This window comes from Ctenopharyngodon idella, chromosome 20, assembly GCF_019924925.1.
Source record: "Ctenopharyngodon idella isolate HZGC_01 chromosome 20, HZGC01, whole genome shotgun sequence".
NCBI lineage: Eukaryota > Metazoa > Chordata > Actinopteri > Cypriniformes > Xenocyprididae > Ctenopharyngodon > Ctenopharyngodon idella.
Genome location: NC_067239.1, coordinates 20,729,471 through 20,756,033, shown reverse-complemented (window position 1 = coordinate 20,756,033; position 26,563 = coordinate 20,729,471). Strand labels below are relative to the sequence as shown.

At 35.3% G+C, this 26,563-nt stretch overlaps 2 protein-coding genes across 2 annotated transcripts; one reads left to right on the top strand and one right to left on the bottom strand.

The window, feature by feature from the left end:
* The first annotated feature begins 271 nt into the window (after window positions 1-271).
* hpcal1 (hippocalcin-like 1) lies at window positions 272-18,682 on the top strand. Its single transcript, XM_051876286.1, has 6 exons — window positions 272-382; window positions 500-595; window positions 6,027-8,066; window positions 13,513-13,933; window positions 14,489-14,594; window positions 16,361-18,682. The coding sequence occupies exons 4-6, from the start codon at window positions 13,556-13,558 to the stop codon at window positions 16,456-16,458; spliced, it is 582 nt and encodes a 193-aa protein (XP_051732246.1). The 5' UTR covers window positions 272-382; window positions 500-595; window positions 6,027-8,066; window positions 13,513-13,555; the 3' UTR covers window positions 16,459-18,682.
* pdia6 (protein disulfide isomerase family A, member 6) lies at window positions 18,517-26,489 on the bottom strand. The gene is made up of 13 exons (XM_051876285.1): window positions 26,302-26,489; window positions 25,646-25,790; window positions 25,247-25,304; window positions 23,121-23,247; window positions 22,899-23,005; window positions 22,683-22,813; window positions 22,366-22,480; window positions 21,990-22,130; window positions 21,609-21,693; window positions 20,148-20,220; window positions 19,839-19,997; window positions 19,591-19,687; window positions 18,517-19,511 (listed from the first exon to the last, which is right to left on the bottom strand). Exons 1-13 carry the CDS (start codon window positions 26,315-26,317, stop codon window positions 19,443-19,445), a joined length of 1,323 nt encoding a protein of 440 aa, XP_051732245.1. The 5' UTR covers window positions 26,318-26,489; the 3' UTR covers window positions 18,517-19,442.
* Window positions 26,490-26,563: the final 74 nt, after the last annotated feature.

The window sequence follows — 26,563 nt, the reverse complement described above, 5'->3', positions numbered from 1 at the left end:
GCAATTAGATTATGTGGCGACACGGTGGCTCAGTGGGTAGCACTGTCGCCTCACAGCAAAAAAGGTCCCTGGTTTAAGTCCCGGCTGAGCCAGGAGTCCTTTCTGTGTGGAGTTTGCATGTTCTCCCCATGTCAGTGGTTTCCGATGCTCCAGTTTCCTACACAGTCTAAAGACATGCAGTTTAGATGGATTGAACATGCCAAATTGGCTGTAGATGTGAAAGCATGTGTGTGTGTGAGTCCCAAACCATGTAATGGGGAGGGTTGGGGAAAGACCTGGCAACCTACCTCATAAAAAACATTGCCAAGAAAATTATGGACAGTCTCTCGAGCATGGCGAGAGATGGCCATAGAATCACCGAAAGTCAGATATGACTGGAAAGGTTAATGAATTAATTAGATTATATTACATTTTAAAATGCTTGTAATCAGATGGCAGTTGCTTTTTTTTATTGATCATGTTTTTCATAATTTATTCATAATTTATTGATCCCAACTAGGGCTGGGCGATATGGCAAAAATGGATTTCAACAAAAATATCTCAATTTGCGTTCCGAAGATTAACGAAGGTCTTACGGGTGTGGAACGGCATGAGGGTGAGTAATAAATGACAGAATTTTCATTTTTGGGTGAACTAACCCTTTAAGAATAGTGATGTGTTCTACGCTCATAGAGCGTCACATGAGAGCAGTTAATCAGGCACGCCGGCGCCATCATGAGGTCGGATCATTTTCTTCTCCTAATACAGTTATCATTGCTGTATTGTCAACATGTCTAACGTAGTAACGCTTGCTAACATTTTTATTCAAAATCGCGATTTCTCGATTTAAAAAATAATAAAATCGAGGCAAAACATTAAATTCGAATTAATCGAAAAAATCGGAAAAATCGTCCAGCCCTAATCCCAACTACTACTTTTTTTTATATTTTAAAATTTCATTTCTAAAAAAAAAAGCCTACTGCTTATATACTTTCAGCCATATGTGCTTATCACTGAAAACTGAGACCCACACAGCATTTGATCACTGGATTTACAGGGTTTTTTTTTACAAGTATTTTCTTAACACTGCAATCCTGCAACCATTCAATCCCGCTCAATCAGTTCACATCATTTCATAGATTCCCCAACTTTTTTGTCAGCTAAACCTCTTTGACCTAATATATTTACTTACGTACTCCCTGAGATTTTAAGTCAATAATTTAGGTTAATAATAAAATTAACTCAATGAAAATAATAATAATAATAAAATTAAGTTCACGTTTCTCTGCTGTTGGTTAATGGTCACATGACATGCAGGTAAACAAATAAAATATATTTTGTAAGTGTTTTATTTTAATTGTTTTAAAATTAAATACCTGCAGAGTATTTATTTTAATTTTAAATGTTTATGATTTAATTACTTAATAGCTTTCCATTCAACTCACAACTACCCTGCAGTTCCTTCATGAACCCCAGTCTTGGAAACCCTGACTTCATGCTATTGACAACAAATAATGAATACATTTTCTTTAAATTCTAATTATTATTATAAAATTATAATTATTATAAAATTATAATTATTATTAAATTATAAAAAAATTCTTTAAATAAAATAAATTACCTTAAATGTGTTATGTAATGGATTACATTACGAACTACAATTTTTGTCATGTAATTTGGACTTATTATTATTATTACCCAGCACTGGTCATTGTCTATGAATGCATTGAGCAAGACACTCAATCTGCAGAGGCCAGCAGCCACATGAATCTTTACCCTCTGTGTTTGAATATGTCTCTTGAGTGTGCTCAGTAAAAAAGAGAACCATATAAACCGAATGCTTTGCAATGATTAAACTGACATTAATTAATATTAAATTCGTCATTTAGTCTGTCTTCTAACCCTAACTCTGTACTATTTTTTTTTTTTTCCTGTTAGAGCAACTAACACTAAAATATATATATATATTTTTTAAAAAGTGTTTAGCTCACATTTCTCTTTTATATTCATTCAATATTTGGTTTAAATTAAAGCTGGAAAAAAGCAAAGAGTCTTTTAGTTGGAAAAGGAGAGCACACAGCAATACCATTTTACCGTGAACACTTGTTTAAAAGTCCACTGAGATATCAAGGTTCAGATATTGAGAGACATGTTTTTGCATAACTTACATAAGAAGTGTGAGGGACACAAGAGAGGGACACTAATTTCGTGTCATCCCTGGACATACAGTGCTTTTTCAATGGATAAAGGAAAAGAATATGTAATATATAAATTAGTGCTGTTAATCAATTTTTAAAAAATTAATTAATCACACATTTTTCAGGTAATTAATCTCACCTATCATTAAAGTTTTTAATATATTTCTGTATTGTATACTTTCACATTGAATCTCCAAAATAAATCTAGAAACAACATAAAGACAATATTTATTTATATTTTAAATATTTGTTTAATGGCATCTTTTTACTAAGCACTATAAAAGAAGGCCAGTATCACTGATACCATTACTAATACTGATGTTTCTGTTAAATGAATTGTTTTCTCAATTTTAGCCATTATTTATAGCCATTCAACATTACAGTATAATTGAAAGCTATCATTTTTTAACATTTAGTAGGATTTAAAAAAATATAACAACTTTTAATTTAAGTGAACTTAAAACAATCTTCACATACATAATTGATGTCACAACCTGTGCATTTAATATATCAGAGCTCGGAGCTCAAAGTTTTTTTCTACAGTTATTGTTTACAGTTAAAGTTATTGTTTTCGTTGTTTTTGACTGATATAACCGTGTAAACAGTGCTTTAAGATTTTCAGGTAGGTCTAACATAAATTGAAAAATATCTTAATAAACTGCACAGATTCACTGCATAAATTATAACTTGACTCTATGTCAGAAAAAAAGGTACGGAGCTTGTCACTGGGGCAGGTACTAATGTGTATCTTAAAGTACTAATATGTACCTTTAAGGTACTAATATGTACCATTTAGGTATAAGTAAGATGCAAATTTTCACTTTTGTACCTTAGGGTATACTGCCCCAGTGACAGTGCCATACCTTTTTTCTGAGAGTGTAGGTTAATCCTTATTAAAGCTACAAAAGCTATTCAGTCAACAGCAGTGAGTGATTTTGTGTTTGTTTTTTGTTCTTTGATAATATTAATGACAGACAGTAGCGGGTTTATTAGGCTGCTGTCACTTTAAGACCTGGGGCAGCGTATCTGACACACATCCTATTTTCTCCCAACTGTTTATGTTCATTTAACACTTTTTAACTCGTTTAAAACTGCGCTTATGAGGATACTTGACAAAACAGGATGTTTTTTACATAATTTTGTATGATTTTGTCCCTTCATGCGCGAAAAAGAACTGGCACTGGGATGCTGTCTGAAGTGTTATTCTGTGCGGCCGTTTCGGTTGTTCACAGAGATCCGCTTCACAGAGAGATTGAGTTATTTTTTTGCGTCTTATCACGCTTGAATAGTTTAATAGCACTTGAATGAATGATAGTGTGGTCATATACTGGAGCGTAGCCAATGGATGCCAGGAAAAAAACCGAATGCTGCGTTAATTGCATTAGCCTAAATATTTTTAACACGTTAAACTGAAAAAAAAAAAAAAAAAAATGGCATGCTTAAATGCGTAAATAGGCCTATATAAAATAGTGAAAATAAAACCTCGTAAAAAAAGTATTCTTTTGCATTATCTGATTTTGTTCTAACATCACATTGAGATCTTGATGCTTCTTATAGACTCAAATATCTAAGAATATTATAGAACTCTTTTTCCTGTAGGCCTACAGGTTCTGTATTAGGATTTTGGGTAGCATTACTGTTGATCTATGACCTTTAAAACAGTCATAAATCATCAATTTGTTAACCCAGTTTATGATATCAGTCTCCTTGATTTTGTGCTGCTGTGAGAGATACATTATATTGCACATATGCCGTATGCAGGCACGAACGCAGACGCTGATAGACTCATTCCCTCATTAACATGGTTATTAATTCTACACACACTTTTATCAGTCTCTGAGCAAGACATTATTCATAGCTGTAGGACAAATGTGTGAACCTGACCTCAACACAGTACTGTACAAGAGAGATAATGACATTATAAAACACAGACAGTTGGGCAACTACTGTATGATAACTGTTATCTAATCAAATAGACGATAAATAAAAGCCCTTTTGTGAGAGTTTGCATGGGTTACTTTGTCAGTGATTTTATAGAAATGTTATAAAAGTATTTATTATTAGTACTATAATTATTATAGATATAATATAATGATAATAATAATGTGTTTTCTTTATTCAGGTTATAATTTGAACCATTTAGGACTATCATGTTGGTCTATTGTGCTGTAAATGCTAAATCAATAGTACCAAGCTTGCGTTACTAAAGTTAAAAAAAAAAAAAAAAAAAGACGGAGCAGTTGTACAGAATGTACAGTGTATTGCCTCAGAAGCATTTGAGGTTTGTAATACACACCTTTATCAGCACTTACCCTGATTACAGCCAGGTTTCTGATAAGTGTTTGAGCATGAACAGTTCTGGTATGCTGTATATTGTGCAATAATGGCAGCACATATATTAAACAGGCAAAAAATCATTTTAATGTAATGTAAAAATGATTATACTAATCTGAAATGGCAACTGTCAAAAGGAATGAATCATGAAAACCTATTCGTATGAGCTTTAATAGAATCATTTTACAGTTAAACACATATTTTTTCATATTTATTCATTCACAAACAAATGTGTACATACATAATGATACATATGCTCAAACACTCCTTGACTCCTTTGTTTGATAGCATATACATTCAGTTTAGCAGACACATTTGTTTATTTTCATGCTGCGCGAACTTTGATCTGGACATTTGAGTTGGATCCAACCTTCGTTCCTGCATTGATGAGCTTATCTCTTGTCTTAGGAGGCTAGCTGCTTACCATTTTGAATAGATAATGTCATGGATCTTCTTGCTGAACAAGATATCTTTTTTGTGATTAAAGTCCTCCATGATAGTTGTGTCTTGTTAGTCATATGAACTGTAATCATAGTCCTTTAATTTTAATGTAATGCATTTTTGTCGTCCAGCAGACTCATAGACTTTCAGTTTCATGTTAGAAACTTCAAAACTGATAAGTCCAGGGCCTTCTATAAGACCTCATTTAATGGGAGTGGGAATTGCTTAATATGATGGACATGCTGTGCAATAGATACTTCATCCACACACTTTGCATGTCTAAATGCAGTATACTGCAGCTTCATGCATTTAATCTGCAAGATACGGTGAAGACAAAAGGTGGTAAGAGTTAATTTTTTCACTTTTTTTCTATTTTGAAGTAGTTTATTAGTTTAAAACTAACCTTAAAGGGATAGTTCATCCAAAAATGAAAATTCTGTCATCATTTCACTCAAGTTGTTCCAAATCTGTATGAGTTTCTTCCTTCTGTTGAACACAAAAGATTCTTCAAAATATCTTCTTTTGTGTTCAACAGAAGAAAGAAACTCATACAGGTTTGGAACAACTTGAGTAAATGATGACAGAATTTTCATTTTTGAGTAAACTATCCCTTTAACCTATTTTTGAGAGTGGAGATATTTTCTTGCAATTTGATTGGTTGATATTGGCAGCACTGATCTAATATGTAGTTGATTTTATGCCAAATAAACAGACAAAAATCGATCATCTCAAACCCAATATCCATCATACTATTTGTTCTGTAGTTAAACTTCAAATCAGATCCTAAAATGAAAAAAAAATCTTAAAGCTGGACTTTAAGATGTAGAACATTGAATGATACAATTTTCAGGCTGCCACATGAAGAATTAGTTTATTTTTATTCTTTTGAAATGTAGATTCCATTGATAAATTCAAAAATCCAAATGATCAATTCATACATTGTATATGCATATTAAAATGCTGATGATAATATATCTAAAAATAAAAAATAGCTTCATAATTAATTTATTGTGTGTTCATTTATTTTAATAAGTTAGTAAATTTGATTTTGTTGTGTAAACTGTTTTTCATCAGAAAAAAAAAATTATGGAGTCAAAATGGTCTAGAGATATCGACACGCTTCCATGGAGTGACCATAAAGGCCATTGCCCCTCTGTGTCTGAGGTACATTTGTCAATATTAACTGTTTGTTTTTCAACTCCATGTCATCATACATCTCTCAATCTCAAGAATCATTTGTAAACATGGGAGGTAGCCTAGATTTTCAGTCTGGGGTCCATTCAGTTGAAGAATCTAAATGTATATTAAAAACAAATATTATAAAAACATAAAAATAAGTTTTGATAGTGTAGACTCATAGCTGATTCATGCAATAACATTGCCTTGTTATTTATGTAACAGGAGCAAAGGTCATTTATACAATCATAGATCAGAGATCATGAGTGTTTTTCTGTTTTGATGAGGTGGGTCTCTAATTTGTTTTTCAAATAATAAAAAAATGAGATTAAAGGGTCTTTGTATGTCAACAAGCCTTCACTGATGAAATCAGTGGATCACATTGCATAACCTTTCAAAATCACAACATGAATTTTAGGAGAGGACATACATTTTCCATATAGACCTAGAGCTACTCTTATAACTTTTTAGGAAATGTGTTTTGGAAAGTATACCTGACTGTAGTGAAAAAAACAGATGTTTTTATATATTCTGTATAATATTCAGTAAGCTAACACTGAAATATGACAAGCTGTGTACGATTTGGGCTATATTAGAAATCACAAGGCAACATCTGCTGCCTCCTGGTGGAGATGTCGAACATATTTTCCATCTCAAACCTATGAATGCTATAATTTTGTAAAGTAGCCTATAAAAATATTTTTGGAATCGCGAGAATCTGATTTAAATGGTCATTCTGAGCTATGATGTCACTTTCAAGAATCTTTTAAGACATTATAACTGAATAATAAAATACAAATCCATATTTATTTTAAGTGATGATACATCAGGTAAACTTATAGTAGTTAGGAACCAAGGTATAATTTGCAGTGATTGGATTTTAGATGGTTTATTATTATTATTATTATTATTTAAAAAGTTGCCACAATATTGGCTACGTGAAATGTATCGGCTGATTTTATTTAATCTGGGATTGCTGGGGATGGGTAAATATATTCAACAAAATCTTAAAGTTAACATAAAACGGCATCTGCAATTTGTATTAGATTATATACATAGCTTCATTATTTAATGAACTTTCTGTACTTTATTTAGGCCTACATTTTAGCTTATGGGAGTCAATAAATTGGACTGACAAGTTTAAGTTTTCTATAAATTCTCTGTTCTATACATGTCTACAAATAATGCTTATGTTGTCAAAAGTTTCCTCTGTTCTTAAACAGTTGAATCGGTTTTATATATTCTCATCATCATACAAGAGAAATTGGGGTAAAATCCAATAGTATCCAGCTGCAGATCAGTACGAGCTTTCCTTTCCGCTAGCGACCAAGAACTGTTCTTTATTGCAATCTGCTCTACTTCGGAGTGTACGGACTCGTCCAAAGAGTAGCATGTGTGTTTTACCCTTACAATAACGTTGTGGGTGCTCAGAAATGATTAATTTGCTCATTTTTTGTCTTCAACCATATCAGAATGATACTACCAAAATGAAACATGAGTTTATAATGTGAACGTTCTCAAATATAATACTGACATCCCATTCTCAGATACATGAGTCCCCCCTACAGTCTAGTGGTGGACTCGTCCATTGACAGCGGAGCAGAGCTGTGTGTGTGGTGTCAGGTCTCTCGCTCAATGATGAGGTTTCAAGTGCGCCTTTGAGATGTTATGGAGTCTGTAGAATATTCTGCAATTTTTAACTTTTTCGATTTCCTTTTATTAAAACAACATTCCAACTTTTAGAGTACAAGATCGACGTGTAAGCGTGTAAGCGTACCTTATTTAGTTTTTGTTTGTATATGCAAGCTTCTGTGAGTTTTTTTTTTTTTTTTTCATGGCGAAAATGTTGAAAGTTTTGTGAGGACACTCCTTCTTCAGACGGACTAAGGCTACAGCTGACAAATTGGGGGACATTTCAGCTCTGTCATTTTCTTAGAGGTAAGTTGATGTCTATTTTAAGCCTGTAATATATTTTTTCAACATATGCCGCTTTTTGTAACCCATTATTTGCATGATAGCGGTCCATGAGAATAAATACACAGCTTTTATGGTATCAAAAATAATGCAGTTCGGGCTAAATACTGGTTTCATGTCTCATATTAGCAGTCTATAGTTTTCACAATGGTACGTGTGGTTGTTTTGTTTTTCTAGGATGGAGAAATTTTTTTATTTATTTATTTATTTTAGCTCATGACCAGGTCACCATAAAAATCCATTCATGTAAGCATGGGATTTTTTTAATGCCCAGGAAAACTGACCTTATGGTGCTAAGAGACTCTGTTTGACCCTTTGCATTTAATTTGATGCAATATATCACTAGATTCCTCGATTATCCACAGAGTAAAATGACTCAATATATGTGAAAATATTTAGTTAGTTACTATATATAATAAAACAGGGTGTTATAGTTATAGTTACACTGCTTATGATAGTTCTCTTATGTTATATTAATATTTGCAGTGAAGCTTCTTTTCAGTGCCACTCTGTAGATGGTCTAATAACAATAAGTTATTCTTCCAATTCAGTTGTCATTTGTATTCTTAATTTCCCCTCTGTTATGATCCCCTTCTGGGTCACAGCATGATCTTCACAACAGGAGTAAGAGGTCGATTCCCCACTTTTCCAATCAAGTCTCTCCATGATGCCTTGCAATCATCTCAGTGGCATACCTGCCAGCTTGCCATCAGCGTCTGAACAAACCCGGAACCATTGTCAACATTTCATTTCTATTTCCATCCCTAGTTCTGGTCTGTTCTGGTTCTGATAAATACCAGCAAAATGTGTAAAACTGTTTCGGGGAAATTCATTCCCTGCTCAAGACGATGGAAAATGTATTGGATGACCTCTTGACATCATTACATTTAGCGACAAGCTATTTCTGGGAAAAATACCCTGAATTCTCAGACAAGGTACAAGCGGATTGTTTGTTTTCCTGTAATTTTACGGTCCGCCGGAGCAGCAGAAAAACTGTGTTTTCTGTTCTACTGATCTTTTGACACCTGTCAGGGTGCATTTTAGTTAGGCCATATTGGGGAATAGAAGGCTTAATGAGCCTCACACCAACACACCCACACACACACACAGTTAATTGAGCTGATGTTTTATGCATGATGGGTCAAAGATGAATACTGTACAACTGCATGCTGAATTGCACTGATGTGTACAAAGTGTGTCCCACACTTTCCAGGTAACGTTTTTTCTGGCTATTTGATCCGTGCACGTGGCAACATGGCACATATCTTTGTTTGATTTGAATGGGGTGTAATGAAAGCTGTTATTTGGAAATGAATTAAGGGCAATAGTTGCACTGTATAGCTTTTCACACTGGTCTGTGAAAAAATACGTTGTGTGAGTGTGTGGAATCTGGTAGCGAGACACAACATTCACGTTTGCCAGAGTGGCAGTGTTGTAATGGGGGATAGTTTAATGAGAGAAGAGAGGGTAACGCAACAAGTTTGTGCAACCAAGGCTACTGGGAGTGAAATTGGAAACTAGGGCTTGTGTGGAAATCATCAAGGAATGTTTAGTCATTAGATGCAATATAAGAGCTGTGACTTAGTGTGACAGGATATTCCCTTTAGAGACATGGCAAGGGTTAATCATTCAGTGAGAAGAAACTGCAATGGGGATCAGTGTAATAGAAACTGACATTTAGGATAAACAGAGAAAATATTTTAAACTAACAAATGCAAATTTATTCTTCTAGACAGATAGCTTTAGTAAATGAAATAACATGGAATTACTCACAAGCTTGGCTGAACTGTACATTTCCAAACTTATTTTCACCCTTAAAGGGATAGTTAACCTAAAAATGAAATAGTTGTCATCATTTCACTCTGACTCTCAGGGAGTTCCAAGTTGTATAACTTTCCTTCCTCTGTGGAAAACTTGTACTGAAGAATGTACTGGTCATTTCTTTCCATGCAGTTACAATGAATGGTGACTAAAGCTTCAAGCTTTAAAAAGGACTCTGGAGCCCTATAAAAGTATCATAAAAGTGGTTCATATGACTAATGCATGCAAGGTCATGCAATAGATTTGTGCGAGAAACAGATTAAATTTACTGTAAGGGATAATGACATCATGCTTGCTGTGTTCATGATAGTTCAAGACGATGTCTGATTTGTGAACAAATTGTTCTTTTGAGTTGGTGATCTTTTCAGTGAATCAGTTTATTTGGTTCACAAAACCATTCCTGTTCTCTAGTTCAACTCAACTGACTGGCCCTGTATGTTAAGACTATCAGTGAATAACTAGTGGAACGATTAAATGTCAGTCTATTCATCTCACAAAGCTTCCATATAAAAGACTTCCATACAAATCATATAAACTACTTTTATGATACTTTAAGAATTCAGTTCCCATTCTTTGTAATTTAATGTAAAATTACCAGCGAATCCTTCAATTACTTCAATTCAATTCAGTTTTGGAACAGCATTTAGTATTTGAATGATGTCAGAATTTTCATTTTTGGCTATTCCTGTAAGAAACCTGAGGTCATTCTTTGCAGTGTTGATATAAGAAGCTATCCATCTTATTTTTCAATGTGGAAGTAAGCTGTTTTCTGTGAATGTGTGAGACTTCCAATTCATTGGCCGCTATAGGAAATAATGTGAAGATTACCAAAGTGCAATAAACGGTAAAACTATTTGTGCCACAAACCAGTTTTTTATACACTTTTCAATGCAGAAGTTTTATATGAACGTGTGAGACTTCCGATTTATTAGCCGTTATAGGGAAATAACGAGAAGTATATCAAAGTGCAGTAAATGGATAGGTTATTGGTGGATAATTAAGAGAATACATTAAAATAATATGGTAAGAAATACAAGTTTGCAGTATCGAGCAGCAGAACTAGCTGTTTTGTACAGCTAAAAATAACTGGAAGCGAGTGACACCGGAAGCCATACACATTCAATTTTCCAAATAGCTGCTTACGGGAAAAATAAGGTGGATATGGTTTTCCTTTGGGGTGCCACTTGTATGGTTTATAGAAAGACACCAGTTGTGAAACCACCTGTAAAGCATTATGGTTTGTGACTTGAGTGGCAGAGGATGCTTGTGAATCACGAGGTACTGGAGCATACAGTAATACACCATCTGCTCTCCATCCGAGAAGATGTGTCTCACTTTTCTCTGTTCTGATTCAATTTTTTTTTGCAAGAGGCTTTTCGAGCATTTTGAAAATTAGGGCTGTGTTCAACTCCTCACTCCTCTCATCGTGTCTTCCATTTTGGTTCCTCTTCACAGAGAATGAATATGTGAGCCTGAGTCTCAGCTCTCTATATATGTGCCCCCTGTGATGTTGTTATTTCTGCTGGATCAGGGCCTATGGGGACCCTACTTTTTTCAGATTTTTTCCATTTTGACAGCAGCATGAGCTTACATTTTTTTCCTTCAGAATGGAAAGTTCTGGGTTTCTTGTGGCTTGGTGAGTGTCTGAGGGAAAAGAGGGAGGGATCACAAGCTACGCCCATGTTTATGTCTGTCTGCCTGCGTGCTGCCAGGCCAGTAGCTTCACCCATGTGACTCCAGCCAAGGGAGGAGCCACCCTTTTGATGGCCCTGACAAACTAAGCAAATAGAGCAAAGCCGTTTTCTGAAGAGGTGGACATATCTAGAGCACCAAGTCTAAAATACCTATAAAATTTATTTTTATTAGGTAAAATGGTAAACTAGTACCTCATTGAGAAAGTGTAGCTTTAACTGAAATAATTTGTGTATATAAATAAATATTTATGGTATCTTTGGAAATTAAAGGTTTTTAGGTCATACCATCTCAGTAACCCATGAGTTTTTTTTTTTTATTAGCAGAAAAAAGTGTCCGTCACAGTGTTGCTCTGTGGATGCAGCACGAGATATATGGCAGAAGGTATTTTAGTCACAGGAACACCAATTTATATTTATAATGAGCCATGATCTCACTTTCCACCCTGCAGTCTTGAAACCAAGAGCTTTATGGGCTAAAATAGGGCATCCTGCTTCCCTGGAAAGGAAGATGCCCGCATGAAGATATATTTTTGCAAACAGAAATATGCACTTGTTAACAGAAGCTTGCACAGGTCAGACAATGGCTCAGTGACTTTTATCTTGTGACTTGCAGTATAAGATCTTTTAAAAATCTAGTTTAAAACACATAAGTTCTTATAAGTTCTTAGAAATGTACTTTTTGTATTCATGTTGGTTTCATATGGTTTTGAAAAACTAAAATGTAATGTAACCCTCAAGTAAAAAGTAATAATGTCCTTTAAATAAAATACATTTCAGTACATCATATAATTTATTTATTGACAAATAGCATGAATTTTTAATAAATATTATAATTTTTTACAACCTGACAACATTTTACAACCTGAACTAATGTTTTCTTTAAAAAAAAAAGAAGAGCCCTATAACACACAGTCACGAAGGTCTGCAATATGCTGATATAATTTTCTGTTTTGTTTTATTAATTTTTTCTAGATATTATTGCATGTTACTTGAACCACATAACTTTTTTGGTCATGAATTGATTTTAAGATGATTTTTAGCATTCTTTTTTTCAAATATTTATAAGCAGTGAAGTGGTTTTGTTAAAATATTTTTTAACAAAACCGCCCAACAGAAATTAAAGACATGCTTATCATAGAAGAGATCATTATATGTATGAATTGCATTTTTTTTAAATGTTTTTTTGAATACATTAATAATTAATAATCAATTAATAAATGAATATTTCCAGACAAAAATAGGGGTGTCCCTAATGCTATAATAAGATTCAGAAATATGAACATAAATACCAAAGAATGGAGAAGAAAGTAGTAAAAAGAAAGAGAGGATAAGTGCATATGGCCATGTAGCTTATATAACCTATCGTTAAATTTCACTCCCTGCCACCTCACCATTTATATGGGTTTTATATGATTTGTTTAAATAGAACGAGCAGTGCCTCACACTCTGCCCCCTCTTAACGCCGCAAGCACAGGCTCATGTACAGTAAGAGACGCCAACCGTTCCAAATTACCCACACACATGCAAAAAAATAACATCTCTTCTTCATCTCCCTGGTAACCCACGCCGTCTTGATTGTTGCTAAGGTGGTCTGGTGACAGTTATGCCCTCATATGAGCCTCCCTGAATGCTGCTCAGTGCCCTCCCTCCTTTACCCCACCGCGAAGGAGTCAATAAATTCTCACCTTAACAAGGTTTTAAATGGTTTCCATGGATACCATGATCCACTCCCTCAATTTGGAATGGTAACACGTTTTCCATTATTCTGAATCTTACATCTGGCAGAGGAAATGTGAATCTTTTTATTGAGGCTTGTGTAGAATGTATAAAAAAGGCTAATTTGGGTTTGAAAATATTTAAGTAGCTACCTTATTTCTTTGTGATTGTGCTGACAGGGAGCAGCAAGGGTCTGGGAAAAGTCTCTGAGAGAGTTTCATCATGGGTAAACAGAACAGCAAGTTGCGACCCGAGGTCCTCAACGACCTGCGGGAGAACACGGAGTTCACGGACCACGAGCTGCAGGAGTGGTACCGCGGCTTCCTGAAGGACTGTCCGTCGGGCCACCTAACGGTAGAGGAATTCAAGAAGATCTACGCCAATTTCTTTCCCTACGGTGATGCTTCGAAGTTTGCGGAGCACGTGTTCCGCACCTTTGACACCAACGGCGACGCCACAATCGACTTCCGGGAGTTCATAATCGCTCTGAGCGTGACCTCGCGCGGAGGCCTGGAGCAGAAGCTCCGCTGGGCCTTCAGCATGTACGATCTGGATGGCAACGGATACATCAGCCGAGCTGAAATGCTGGAGATCGTACAGGTGAGGTATTTTATTTTTTACTTTTTAGTACTTTTGGTTTCATTTGCATTTCTGTATTTTAGCTGGCGAGCCATTGTTTTTAGAGCAGCTTGTTCCATATCAATATTGGCTCAGTCTAATGTTTGGTGATACAGACCTCCTGAATAAACAGATCTCCTCAATCAAGTGTTCCACCGGCCATATGGTCTTGCCACAAATGGTGACCAAACACAAAGGCTTTGTTCACTACTTCAAAGGGACTGTTGACTCTCGATGTTAATAACATAGATGGCTCTTTTACACCTGCAACAGAGGACATGCTATAAAACAATATCTGAAAGTGACATTAAATGTATCTGGCAGAGAAACAGGCTCATGATCATTTGCATTGATTACACTGATATGAAATGTTGATTGAAGCTGTGACAGTGACAGCTGCGTTATGCAACTTTTGACTATCAATTGTAGCATTATAAAGACAGTCTTATAAAATGTGTTGCTACTGAAAACTGAAACCTTTGCATGTGACAGCAAACTACCATATGCTTTGACACACAGTTACATTAATTTTCACAGGCAATTTACAAAATGGTGTCATCTGTGATGAAGATGCCCGAGGATGAGTCAACGCCAGAGAAACGCACAGATAAGATATTCCGACAGATGGACACGGACAACGATGGTACGCCTCCTGAGATCCGTCTCCCACTCACTGATAATATTTATATAGACTCTTAAAGTTAAACCACGCAAAATGTCATAGAAACTGCACTGCAAAACAATTCTATATTGTCTTTGTTTTACAGTATAAATATCTACATATTCTTAAAACATGATACTTGAGAAGCAAAATTGTGTAAGAAATCAAGATTTATCTTGAAAGTAGTTTTCCTACTTTTCTTACCCAAATGCCAAATTGTTTTTTCTTAAGCCAAATTTAGTGTTTTTAAAGTCTTATGTAACTTTGCTTTCCAAGGATATTTATCTTGCTTTAATGATGTTAAGAATAGGAAAAAAGGCAAAAATACTAATTAAGAAAATCATTTTTCACAGTGTCCATGACAACCACTGACACACAAATGAACCATTAAGCCATATTTAGAATTTATTTAAAGGGTTAGTTCACCCAAAAATGAAAATTACCCCATGATTTACTCATCCTCAAGCCATCCTAGGTGTATATGACATTCTTCTTTCAGACGAATATAATCAGAGTTATATTAAATAATGTCCAGGGTAATCCATGCTTTATACTGGGAGTGGATGGTGCCCCAAATTCTAAAGACAGAAAAAATGCACTCATCCATTATAAAAGAAGTCCACACGGCTCCGGGGGGTTAATAAAGGCCTTCTGAAGCGAAGCGATGTGTTTGTGTAAGAAAAATATCCATATTTAAAACTTTATAAACTGTAATCTCTAACTTCTGCTAGCTGTTGTACGCGCGTTCACGAGAGAGTGGCGTTCCAGCTTGTGATGCAAGACGCATCACGTGGACTTGAGTGTTGACTGCAATTTTTATTGCCTGCAAGTTTTGCCATCGGGCTGCTACGAGCTCTCTACCCTGTTGCATCTTTCACCACTTTCGGCTCATCAGATGGGTGAGTTACCGCTTTCTCTATCAGTTGCGCGGTTTGTTTACTGCTTGCTATCTGGGTGTGTTTTCTCCCTCTTAGCCTGCTGTTTTTGGTGATGTGACTTACGGGGTTTGGCTAACGTGGTTTTCGCTAGTGATTGGCATTTACTCCGACAATATAAACATGCCTCGGCCAACAGTTTTTCAGTTTGTTTTGCTGCTGCTGCAGCCTCCTCCATCTCCCGGAGTCCCTGGTCGGTATACTCCGGTTCAAACAAATATGGCTGGGCAAAAAACAAAGTCTTCTCTTGGCTTATATCGAAATCCTTCGACATTTTTCTTAACAAATCCTAGTTTTGTAGTTTTAATTTGTGACCGGTATTTTGTTTAGCTCTCTCCTCTGTACTTCCATGTTCGTCACCAGAGCTCACACTGCGCATGCGTCCTACATCATAAGCTGGGACGCCACTCTCTCGTGAACGCGCGTATGACAGTTAGTGGAAGCTAGAGATTACAGTTTATAAAGTTTGAATTATGGATATTTTTCTTACACAAACACATTGCTTCACTTCAGAAGGCCTTTATTAACCCCCTGGCGCTGTTGAGTGCATTTTTTCTGTCTTTAAAATTTGGGGCACCATCCACTCCCATTATAAACCATGGATTAGCCTGGACATTATTTAATATAACTGATTATATTCGTCTGAAAGAAGAATGTCATATACACCTAGGATGGCTTGAGGGTGAGTAAATCATGAGGTAATTTTTATTTTATTAACTATCCCTATAAGTTCCAGGATATTTGACCACCACTGAAACGTTACTCTTGGAAATGAACAAAATAACTTTTTTTGTTGTTTTTTCAAATCTATAGGCAGACTGTCTCTGGAGGAATTCATCAAAGGTGCCAAGAGCGACCCCTCTATCGTCAGACTACTGCAGTCTGACCAAAGCACCTCTCGACAGTTATAAATACAGGTCTTAAAAGCAGCTGACCGGCAACCACTCACATGCACACTGAAAAGGCAAGATTATTTGAAAAATAGTTGATGCCGTTATCAATGATAAATTTCTATCTTTCCTGCTTTAAAAGTTTCCTTGTTCATGGGTGGTCACCTGTTTCATCAGTATTCCAGCCTGTTTTTATTTTGATGTAATTCTGTTGGCATTGGCATTGCTGAGCTGTCATAACGTCTGGGCTGGGTCAACATTTGAAAGACCCTTTGAAATCAGTTGTCAAAAATCCACTTTTAGCAGATATTCACATTTTAAAACTTGCTCTTCTTATGATTGGTTGCATTACACAGATTTTTGTCAAATCAAATGCTGTCTAGATTGATTCTGCAGAATTGTCAAGTTACTTCATAGTGTCTTTAAGTGATGACTAAAAATATTTATATTTTCAATGGTTTGCATTCCACTTAAAAAGTGTAAATGACTAGTCAGTACCACGTGCAAATTCCCAGAATGGCTATTAGGCCAAAACATGGGGCCTCATTTATAAAACGTGAGTATGCACAGATTTGAGAGTTGGAGTACTGCAGGTATTTGGAAATCTAAGCAATTCTTGCCTCTCGCCATTCTCAAGTAAAGGATTTGGATGTTGACTGGTGCTCTTTTATATGTTAATGACATTAATTAGGTAGCGTTTACAAGGTTTTCGTTCTCTAAATCACATGTACGCACATTTGAGAAATGATCGTAAGATCAAATGTAGGTTTTTATTTTATTGCTGTTTCTACGCAATATTTTATAAATGAGGCCCATGAGGTTCTGCTTGTAAATATTCCATTTGTTTTGCATTCAATCAAGCTAAAATATCTCCAGAGCACTATTTACATTCCTTGATGTGTTCTAAACTTGATCACCATAGTATTTGTGCTAGGTGTTTTTGGTTGGATGTTGGGTTTTATGCATCAGGTAGTCTAGCTGCATTTGGTGCAGCCTGCTGTCCGGCCAATGATGTTCGACTTTAACTTTATTTTAAAAGGAAAGTATTGCATCTTTTAGTATGTAACAGAACATGCCAACAGTTTAGGGTCAGTAAGTTTTATTTGTGTATTTTTTTTGAAGGAAAATACTTTTATCCAGCAGAGTGTTACATTTTCTATATTGTCACAAAAGTTTTCAAATAAATGTTCCCTTGAACTTTCTATTCATCAAAGAATTCTGAAAAAAAAAAAAAAAAAAATACAAAAATACATTGTTTCCACAAAAATATTAAGCACATGGCTGCTGAAACCAGCTTTGCAATCACAGGAAAAATTAAAATATATTAAAATGGAAAACATTTATTTTAAATTGTGTGAAATATTTCACAGTATTGCTGTTTTTACTGTATTTTTGATCAAATAAATGCAGCCTTGGTGAGCATAAGAGATTTCTTTCAAAAAAAAAAAAAAAAAATCTTACTGAAACTAAACTTTTGAACTGTAATGAATGCCCACTGTTGGGTGCTGAGGTTTCATTTCCATTGTATTTTGATTTCATACATAGCTTTTAGATTTTAAATCAATACAAATGCACTAGAATAAGCAGGTCAGAAACGTGCAATATAATCATGCATAATTACTTTTCTGCTTCGTTTTGGTTTCAATTCTAACATAAGCAGACAAACTTTTCACAGCCATTTCTGCCCTTTAGGTTAAAAACCCCTAGCAACCATCACCCTTTAGGCTACTCATTAATATTTGAAGGCTGTTGTCTGTTTGGACATATGGCACAGATAGAATGGCAGACAGACGGTTAGTTTCTATTTGTCCTTTCACCAGTCCAGTGTCAACATGAACAGTAGCGATTCTGTTAGATAAGCAGCTCCATGGAATGCAACAGTAATACTAAGTGTCTTCAAGTTTCTGTTAATGGAAACATTGAATAATGCTCTTAATTTGCTCTTTTGCATGTGTGGTATTTCAGTGCTCCCTTAGTATTTTTTTCTCCATAAAATGATTGAAGTAAAATGCCAAAACTAATGTTTGTACTGGATATATATATTAGCTTTGAGTCATTTCTAATTTTGTATAGTGTTAATTGTGAAAAAAAAAAAAAAAAAAAAATTGTATACTGCAGCTGGGATTGGATGTCCAGCCATATTTTTGTCAAGCCAAAGCATCAGTGCGAATCTGAATGTTGCCTCTTTACAACTGAACAGTGTATTTGTCTGCATGAAGTCTCAATAAACCACTGATTCATAGGCCTCTGGTGTCTATCAGTGTAACTTCTGTGGTAATAAAAAAAGAGTCAATTTATTATTTTTGTTTTATTTTCATAACAAAAACATTTTTTCTTTCAAAACAAAGCTGTGTAAGAAAAATCTACACGATGCCCACATTACACCCGGTCTAGCACACAAGACAAATGGGCAAACTGGGATACAGGTTGGCTGACATTCTTTTCAGTAACACAATTTAAAAACAAATAAGAAAAAAAAAAAAAAGGTCACATGAGAGGGATAAAGGGTGAAAATGGAAACGTTAGGCTTCTTGTAACTCCAGTGAAATGAGCTGCTGAAAACACAGAAAGGCTGATATAAATAACCACTGGTTTATCTCATTAACAGAAAGACCAGTACCATCGGATTAAATCTAGTCAATGAAACAGATATTAGAACGTGTCCTATGAAGAGCCTCTGTGTGACATCTGCTCTCTGGAAACAAGTGATTGATAATCACAGAGCCACATTCTCCTTCATCAAGCTGATTGAAAGATCCAATCAGTCACCAAAAGTGAAGAAGGAATTGAGGCAGAGCATAGCTCAATCATGATGTACATATTGAAAAGCCTCATTTTTAAACTAACAGGGATGTTTTCTTTTAAAAAGCTGCACAACCATTTGCTTTATTTGTATGTTTTTAGGAGTCTTAAGGAAGTTCATGTCCCAACCATCCCCTCATCCATGGGAGAGAAGACATGGGCATCATTTGGGTCTCAGAGGTCTAGAGTGGTTTAGACCAGGCTCATAACTCATCCTTCTCCAGATCGTCCAGATCCACGTCGCTCAGGTCAATGTCATCCTCCATGGGCAACTGAGGAAAGGCCAAAAAAGGGGGTTAAGAACAGGAAAGGATGACATCCATCCACTCTCACATTGTTCTCTCTACTCACCACTCCATCTTTCCCATCCCAAGGCTCCACAGTGTTGATCTTAGGCAAAGCTCCGCCTCCCACCGTAGCAGTGGAGCCACGGCCAACAGAAAGTTCCCTGCATAAATAAAGACATTAATAGTTTAAGAACATAAAACAGGCTGACAGTTAGAAGGGCCATTATAAACAACACCTTAAATCTACTGTATGTTAACAGTCTCTGTGATGTAACTTGTTTCCCAGTAATATAAACTCCAGCCTTCTGTTACCTGAGGAATTCGTGGATGCCTGTTTCACTGAATGAGCCTTTAAGCAGAGCGAACTTCATCTTGCGAGCATTAATGGCTGCCATGGCGGGATAGCCAAATCCACCAATTCCAAGAGAGGCCTCAAGCTCCATCTGTGCCCCTGCTTCAGTCCACAACCAACTGTAGAGAGAGGAAAGAGTGAGATGTGTATGACTGCATCCCGCTCTCTATTCCCTAAAGTCTCTGCCACACAAGCAGCAACATGTACTGGTGTTATTTATGGGCAGGCTGATCTCAACTTGTACTCTGGATGATGCTGAAAATACTGACCCCCACATCTTCTTCTTGTATTTCTCTGCCATCATCTTCATCACTTCCAGGTAAGAGTTTCTTCCAGATGCACCTGCAAGCATAGAGAAAAATCAAATTAACAGTGTTGTTGTTGCTGCGTGTTATTTAGGGATGCACTGATAAGAAAATTTTGGTCGATACCGATAATTCTTTATCTGAAAGCCGATAACTGATATTGGTCGATAAATCAATTTTTATATACATTTTGAGAGCCTGATTACAAAAACAAAAGTCTCACCGTTAAAAGCCAAGTCTCAAGCACACAATTATAATGTTCTCATAATATGTAGCCTATATGACAGACTTGCTTTGTACTTCCTTTTTGAAGTTATTTAAATATATTTCAAGCAATTCATAACAATCATGGCAGTGCACATTTGAAGTGTCTCAGCTGAAGGAAAAAGGATCCATTATTATCGGCTTTAATATCTCGACCAAATTTTCTCATTGAACTGATAACGATAACATTAAAAATGAACATATCGGCCAATACCGATATGGTGGCCGATATACCGATATACTACTGTTTTTGCTTACTAGAACTAGTACAAATTGGTGGTTAATTGAAATAAAGCTGAAATAAAATAAATATTAGATGATAAACAAATGAAAATTAGAAACATTGCCTTGGCAACTAAATGAAATAAAACAAGTGCTAAAATTACTAAAAATGGAATAAAAAAAAATAATGCTAAATAGAAATATATAAATAAAAAAAAAACTAAAACAAAAATTACAGAATTACTAAAACTTCAGTAAACTAAAATGAAAGCAAGATAAAAATTTAAAATATTAATAAAAACTGCAATAGTATATAATACTAAAATTGCACTGAATATTAACCATCAATCATATGTTCCTAACATATTTGTGTCTTACACAGTAAGTTGAAAATGAAGTGATCACTTATAATGACCATTGCAATTAGAAATAAATATTTTTTTAAAAACATTCATATTAAAATAATTAAGAAGAATTATTATTTTCAGGTTATGTCTGGTATCTGATAAATGGCAGATATTAAAATTCTATACTATTTTTGTGTAAAGAAAAAAATAAATAAATTTGCAAGTAAATTGAAGCATCACAACATTTTAATGTACAGTATGAAAAAAAATTATTTTGAGATTTTCTAAAGATTTCATTTAACAATTAAATTAGTCTTGAATTTGTTAACCAAGTGAATGTTTGATGACAGCAAATGTAATCTAAATGTAAAAAGAGGAAAATGATCATGCACAATTAAATATCCAATAATGGGCCAAAAAAAAAAAAAAACGTTGATATTATCCAATAACCTATAACCAATATGGCGCCAATATATTGTGCATCCCCAGTGAAATGACTGTTTAAGAAGCTTGTCATTTTCACATTTTACTTCTTAAAAACAATAGTTTAATGAAATCATTTGATGTGTTTTAGGTTGACATTGTATCGTACCTGTGTCTAGAATGTGAGGCAACACAGCTATGATACACAGCTGATAGTCCTCGCAGGTCTTCTTCAAAACATCTTCACTCAAAATCTAAAAGGAAATAAAAACCACATGAATATAAACCAACCTATACCTATTATTTTATTCACAAAATGTTTATCAAAATAAGTGGTAACACTTTACATGTTACGTGTAACAAGGACATTGTAAAATAGTTACTATAAGAATAACTATAAATTATGCATAATTGCATGCAACTAACCTTAAAACCATACCCTAATCCTAACCCTCTAGTAAGTACATGTAGTTCATTAATGTTACTCAGTACTTAAATGTATAATTACACATATTCTTTAATATGATTAAAAATAGAAGAGAAAACACACCTCTTGAAGCTCTGGAGGAGGGATGTTATCAGAGAAGAGGTCCAAGGCACGAGCAACAATGTCAGATCGGGTACGTCCCCCCTGATAGTCCTCTGGCTCCTCTCCTTTACGAAAGATCTTGATGGTGGGGAATCCTCGAATCTACCAATAAAAACAGCAGAAAAATCATCATTAGTGGAACCCAATGACCTGAGGAGAAAAAATGGCATTAGGACAACAGACATTCAACAAAAATGAGCTAATAAAAATGTTCATTGTCCCAAACATTAATATTTTTTGATAGGGACATAACAGGGATCTGAAAATAAACTAGGGACTGAAAACACATTAAGGACAATATAAGAATTATTTTTATTGAAAGACATCAAATAAGTACCCCATAGCGGCTTGCCAAGCCCTGTTGAACAGTAGCATCCACAGCACCCAGTTTCACTTTACCCTTCGTCTGCTCTTTGACTTCTGTGGCGGCTGCCGTCCATTCTGGCTCAAGACTGGAAACATTAAAGAAAGTCAACATGGGAATGCCCAGCCAGCAGAGGAATTTCATTGTGTCTTTGAATCCTTGTAAATAATTGAACATGGATTCAGCGCTTCAATAATGCATGGCACAGCATGTCAGGTACTATTTCAGTGGAATGACAGACAGACAGACAGGCCTTATGATGTATGCGAGACATGGAGAAATCCACATACTTTTTGCAGTGTCCACACCAGGGGGCGAAGAACTCCACCAACCAGACATCGTCGCTGTCCAGCACGGTACGGTCAAAGTTATCATCGGTCAGCTCCACCACATCCTTCTTATTGCCAGCACCACCTCCACTCTGATCACAACATCACAGAGGAATCAATCAATGGTCGGCAAATAAAGCAATATGACAAGAAAATCTTCATGCAGAGCTTCAATACCTGTCTGCTGTAGTCTGAACCTCCAGTCTTTCCACCAAGTCTGTCTTTGACCAGGGAGCGGAGAGAATTCAGAGCTGCGTCTACAATGGCCTGACTGGTACGGCCACCTAGGACAGAGAGAGAATGAACTCTACTTAGGGAGGAGCAACAGACATTCTTAAGGCCATAAAACATTTTCTTTACATGCATGCCAAGATGTTTTATGAAAATGCAGTTCTGAACCTTGGTAATCCTCTGGTTTTTGTTTGTTGGCTCCAAAGATCTTGATAGTTGGGAAGCCTCGGACTCCATACTGGCCTCCCAGGGAGTTGTGTTGGTCTGCATCCACAGCACCCACCTTCACAATGCCCTGTACCAAAACACAAATGCTATCAATGATCTTTTTTATATCCATTTTCACTTTTAGTTTTATCCAATTTACAGCTGTAGTGAGACAGGCTGCTTGCTACTTCAGAATTTTAAGATACAAAAATAAGTGATGGGAATCATAAAGAATTTAAAGATTCAGGTTTCATTCTCCATTCAACAATTATGGTTCCATAACACCACAGTTCTTTTAACACTTTCCCCGTCATTGATGGAATTTTCCGTCATTTATGAGACAATGCTTCTCCGTCACTGACGGAATTTCAGCGTTCTGTGTTTTCACTGTTATATGGCAGGGGGTGCAATTACGCATCTTCTTAACCCTCTGGTGCTCTTCGGTCATTTGAAAATTTTACGTTTTGTTTATTTAGTAATTTTTTACTTCATCAGAAGGTGAAAAGTGAACACACACAAAAAAACTGACATGATTCGAAAAGGTTAAATGGTCCTGATAATAATAGTCACACTTGTGCTCCTGGTGGTCAAAAATGACCGCATTGGAAATTAATGGGAGATGAATCTAGTGAAAACTTTTGGTACTGCGGCCAAATAAAATCTTACTGAAAGCCCATTTTTTGAGATTTCAAGCTTAAAATTGGAACACAACTTTAGATTTATGGCTTTGATTTTTTTGTAGTTTTTAGAGTAAAACATGTTTTTGAAAATATATATTTCATATAAAAATTGAAATAGTATTTTTGTGCACTTTTCATAACAATAAACATAAAATTCTGTAACTTTTTTTAAGTTAACTTTTTTAAACTTTTTTCAAAATTTTGGTCTCTTTTGAAAAAAGTTAAGTCTGTGCTCTAAAGCATTCAAAATTTATGACAGTTTAAGTTGTAAATTTCATTTTCAGGTCCATGCTCAAAAAGTGAATAAATGGATTATAACTACAGTGTAAATATTTTTAGTGGATTTTATGCTACTAAAAAATACAAAATATTAAATAAAAAACATTATCGAACTAAAATGTAGAAGATTCATTTCATTGAAATCAAAAAAAAAAAAAAAAAAAAAAAAAAAAAAAAAAAAACCCCGACACGTGAAGAGCACCAGAGGATTAAAGAATACAGAAACTCCGGATCAAAACACAGGCAGAGAGGAGAAACAAGCGATAAAAGCATTGCTTATGCACATTGTAGTCTTTGAAAAAATTTGATTTTCTCAGCTTTCAAAATGTTGCTTTCCCAGTGATGATAAAAAAGCATGGATAAAACGTTTTGTTGTTGTTGTTGTTTAAAAGCAGAGGCTCTTTCTTTTGATATATTGCATGTTCAGATATTCATACAACAGCATATTCTGGGGGCCATGAAAGTTTTGTAAAAATTATCAAAAATGCTGGCGATGACTGGCAACTTTATTTAAAAAAATAAATAAATTAAAAAAAAAAACACGCTGGCAGGGAAAGAGTTAAGAGAGCACCAAACAATTCATCCTGAATACTATACACCACCATTCAAAGGTTTGGGGCCAGTGAGATTTTTTTTGAAAGTATCTTATGCTCACCAAGGCTGTATTTATTTGAGGAAAAAAACACAGTAAAAACTTTAATATGTGAAATGTAATTTATTTACATATGCTGATTTGGTCCTCAATGTTGAAAACAGTTATGTTGCTTTCAATTTTCGTGAAAAACCTTGATACATCTTTTTAGGATTCTTTGATGAATGGAAAGTTTAAAAGGATTTTTTTTTTTTTTTTTTTTAATAGAAATGTTTAGTTTCTATAAATTTAATGCAATTCTTCAATTTAATGCATCCTTGCTGAATAAAAGTATTAATTTCTTTAAAAATTTAAAATCTTACTTACCCCAAAACATTTGATTTGTAGTGTAAACTACAATTTGTTATCTACACTTTGAAAGAATGCAAGTTCAATGAATTAAATTGAACCGGTTCAGAATAAGCCACAGTTCTTGATTGTCAAGCAAAATAAAAATTTCTGAAGAAGTGTAATTAATTATGTAATCTAGAATTTACCTTTAAAGCTGTGGCTGCTTTCTTCCATTCAGGAGCCAAGCTCTTGCAGTGACCACACCTTTAAAAAAAAAAAAAAAAAAAAAAAAAAAAAAAATGGTATTGCACATAAACATCTAAACACCATCATGAAACATGTATCTACACAGGTGTAATAATGATTCTCATGACTGTATTATGCATCATTTGAAACTAAGACTAATGAGATGTAAAACATAATGCAAATGAAGAGCCTAAAGAGTTAGAGTAGCTATGACTCATACTTTCAATTTTATACAAGATAGCAACAGATTGGGCTGATTCAGCACCAGCATTTCAGACGGTAACCTGATATGTAACTACAGATCTAGAGATCTCTCTGAGTGACACATATCCCAGTTCAACCACACTCTTACAACTTACCAGGGGGCATAAAACTCGACCAGCCAGAGACTGTCACTCTGCATGACTTCCCTGTTAAAGTTGGAGGGGTTGAGTTCAACCACATCATCACTGGCAGAGTAGAGACCGTGGACAGAGAGTACAGTCAGGGAACACGCTAACACACCTGAGAAGATAAAGAAGGAGCATCAGTACTGAAATACAGCAGGTGATTTCATCAAAATAGTTTTAATAACTGCATTGTTCTGTAAAAACAAGAACCACAGCATCAAACACTGCATATGGTTCATAACAAACAGGACTTTCTACTACCAGACTCTAGGTACATACAAGAGATGATTGCAGAATCTCAAAATTGTTCTTGTGCAATATGAAGATGAATTTGCTATAATGTATAGGCCCACTCTACAACACTAACTATATTATACTATAGTATTACTCTTACATGTACGGATTTAATGTTAAAAAAGAAGAAAAAAAAATGTTCATAAAACACTCTTCAGTTGGTTTACAGATTTTTTTCTACTTTTTCATTTTGTCATATTAACCTCTAAACTACTTCTACATGCTAACTAAAGTTAGTCTCTCTACACCTGACAGTTTGCTTGCAAACGCATTTGAGTCAATAAAACGCGTCTTTACAGTTGAGTTAACGCCTTTATATCATTATAACTCACCCAAGAGCGCTCGCATGGTTGTTCTTTGTGTCTAGTCAGTATCTTGTTCAAGGCTTCTTCTTCAGGCTGTGTAGTGCTGTGTGAGCCGCATGAACTCTCCACCTCACTCACTGCATCACACAGCCGGTCTCCAACCAGCAGCGTAACAACATAACACAGTCGTACCGTGGCCCGCGCTGATTGGCGCGCCTCCACCCGGAGACGACCTTAGCCAATAGGAGCTCGACGTGTAGTTCTGTGCCTCGGTGAGGTACGGTGGCTA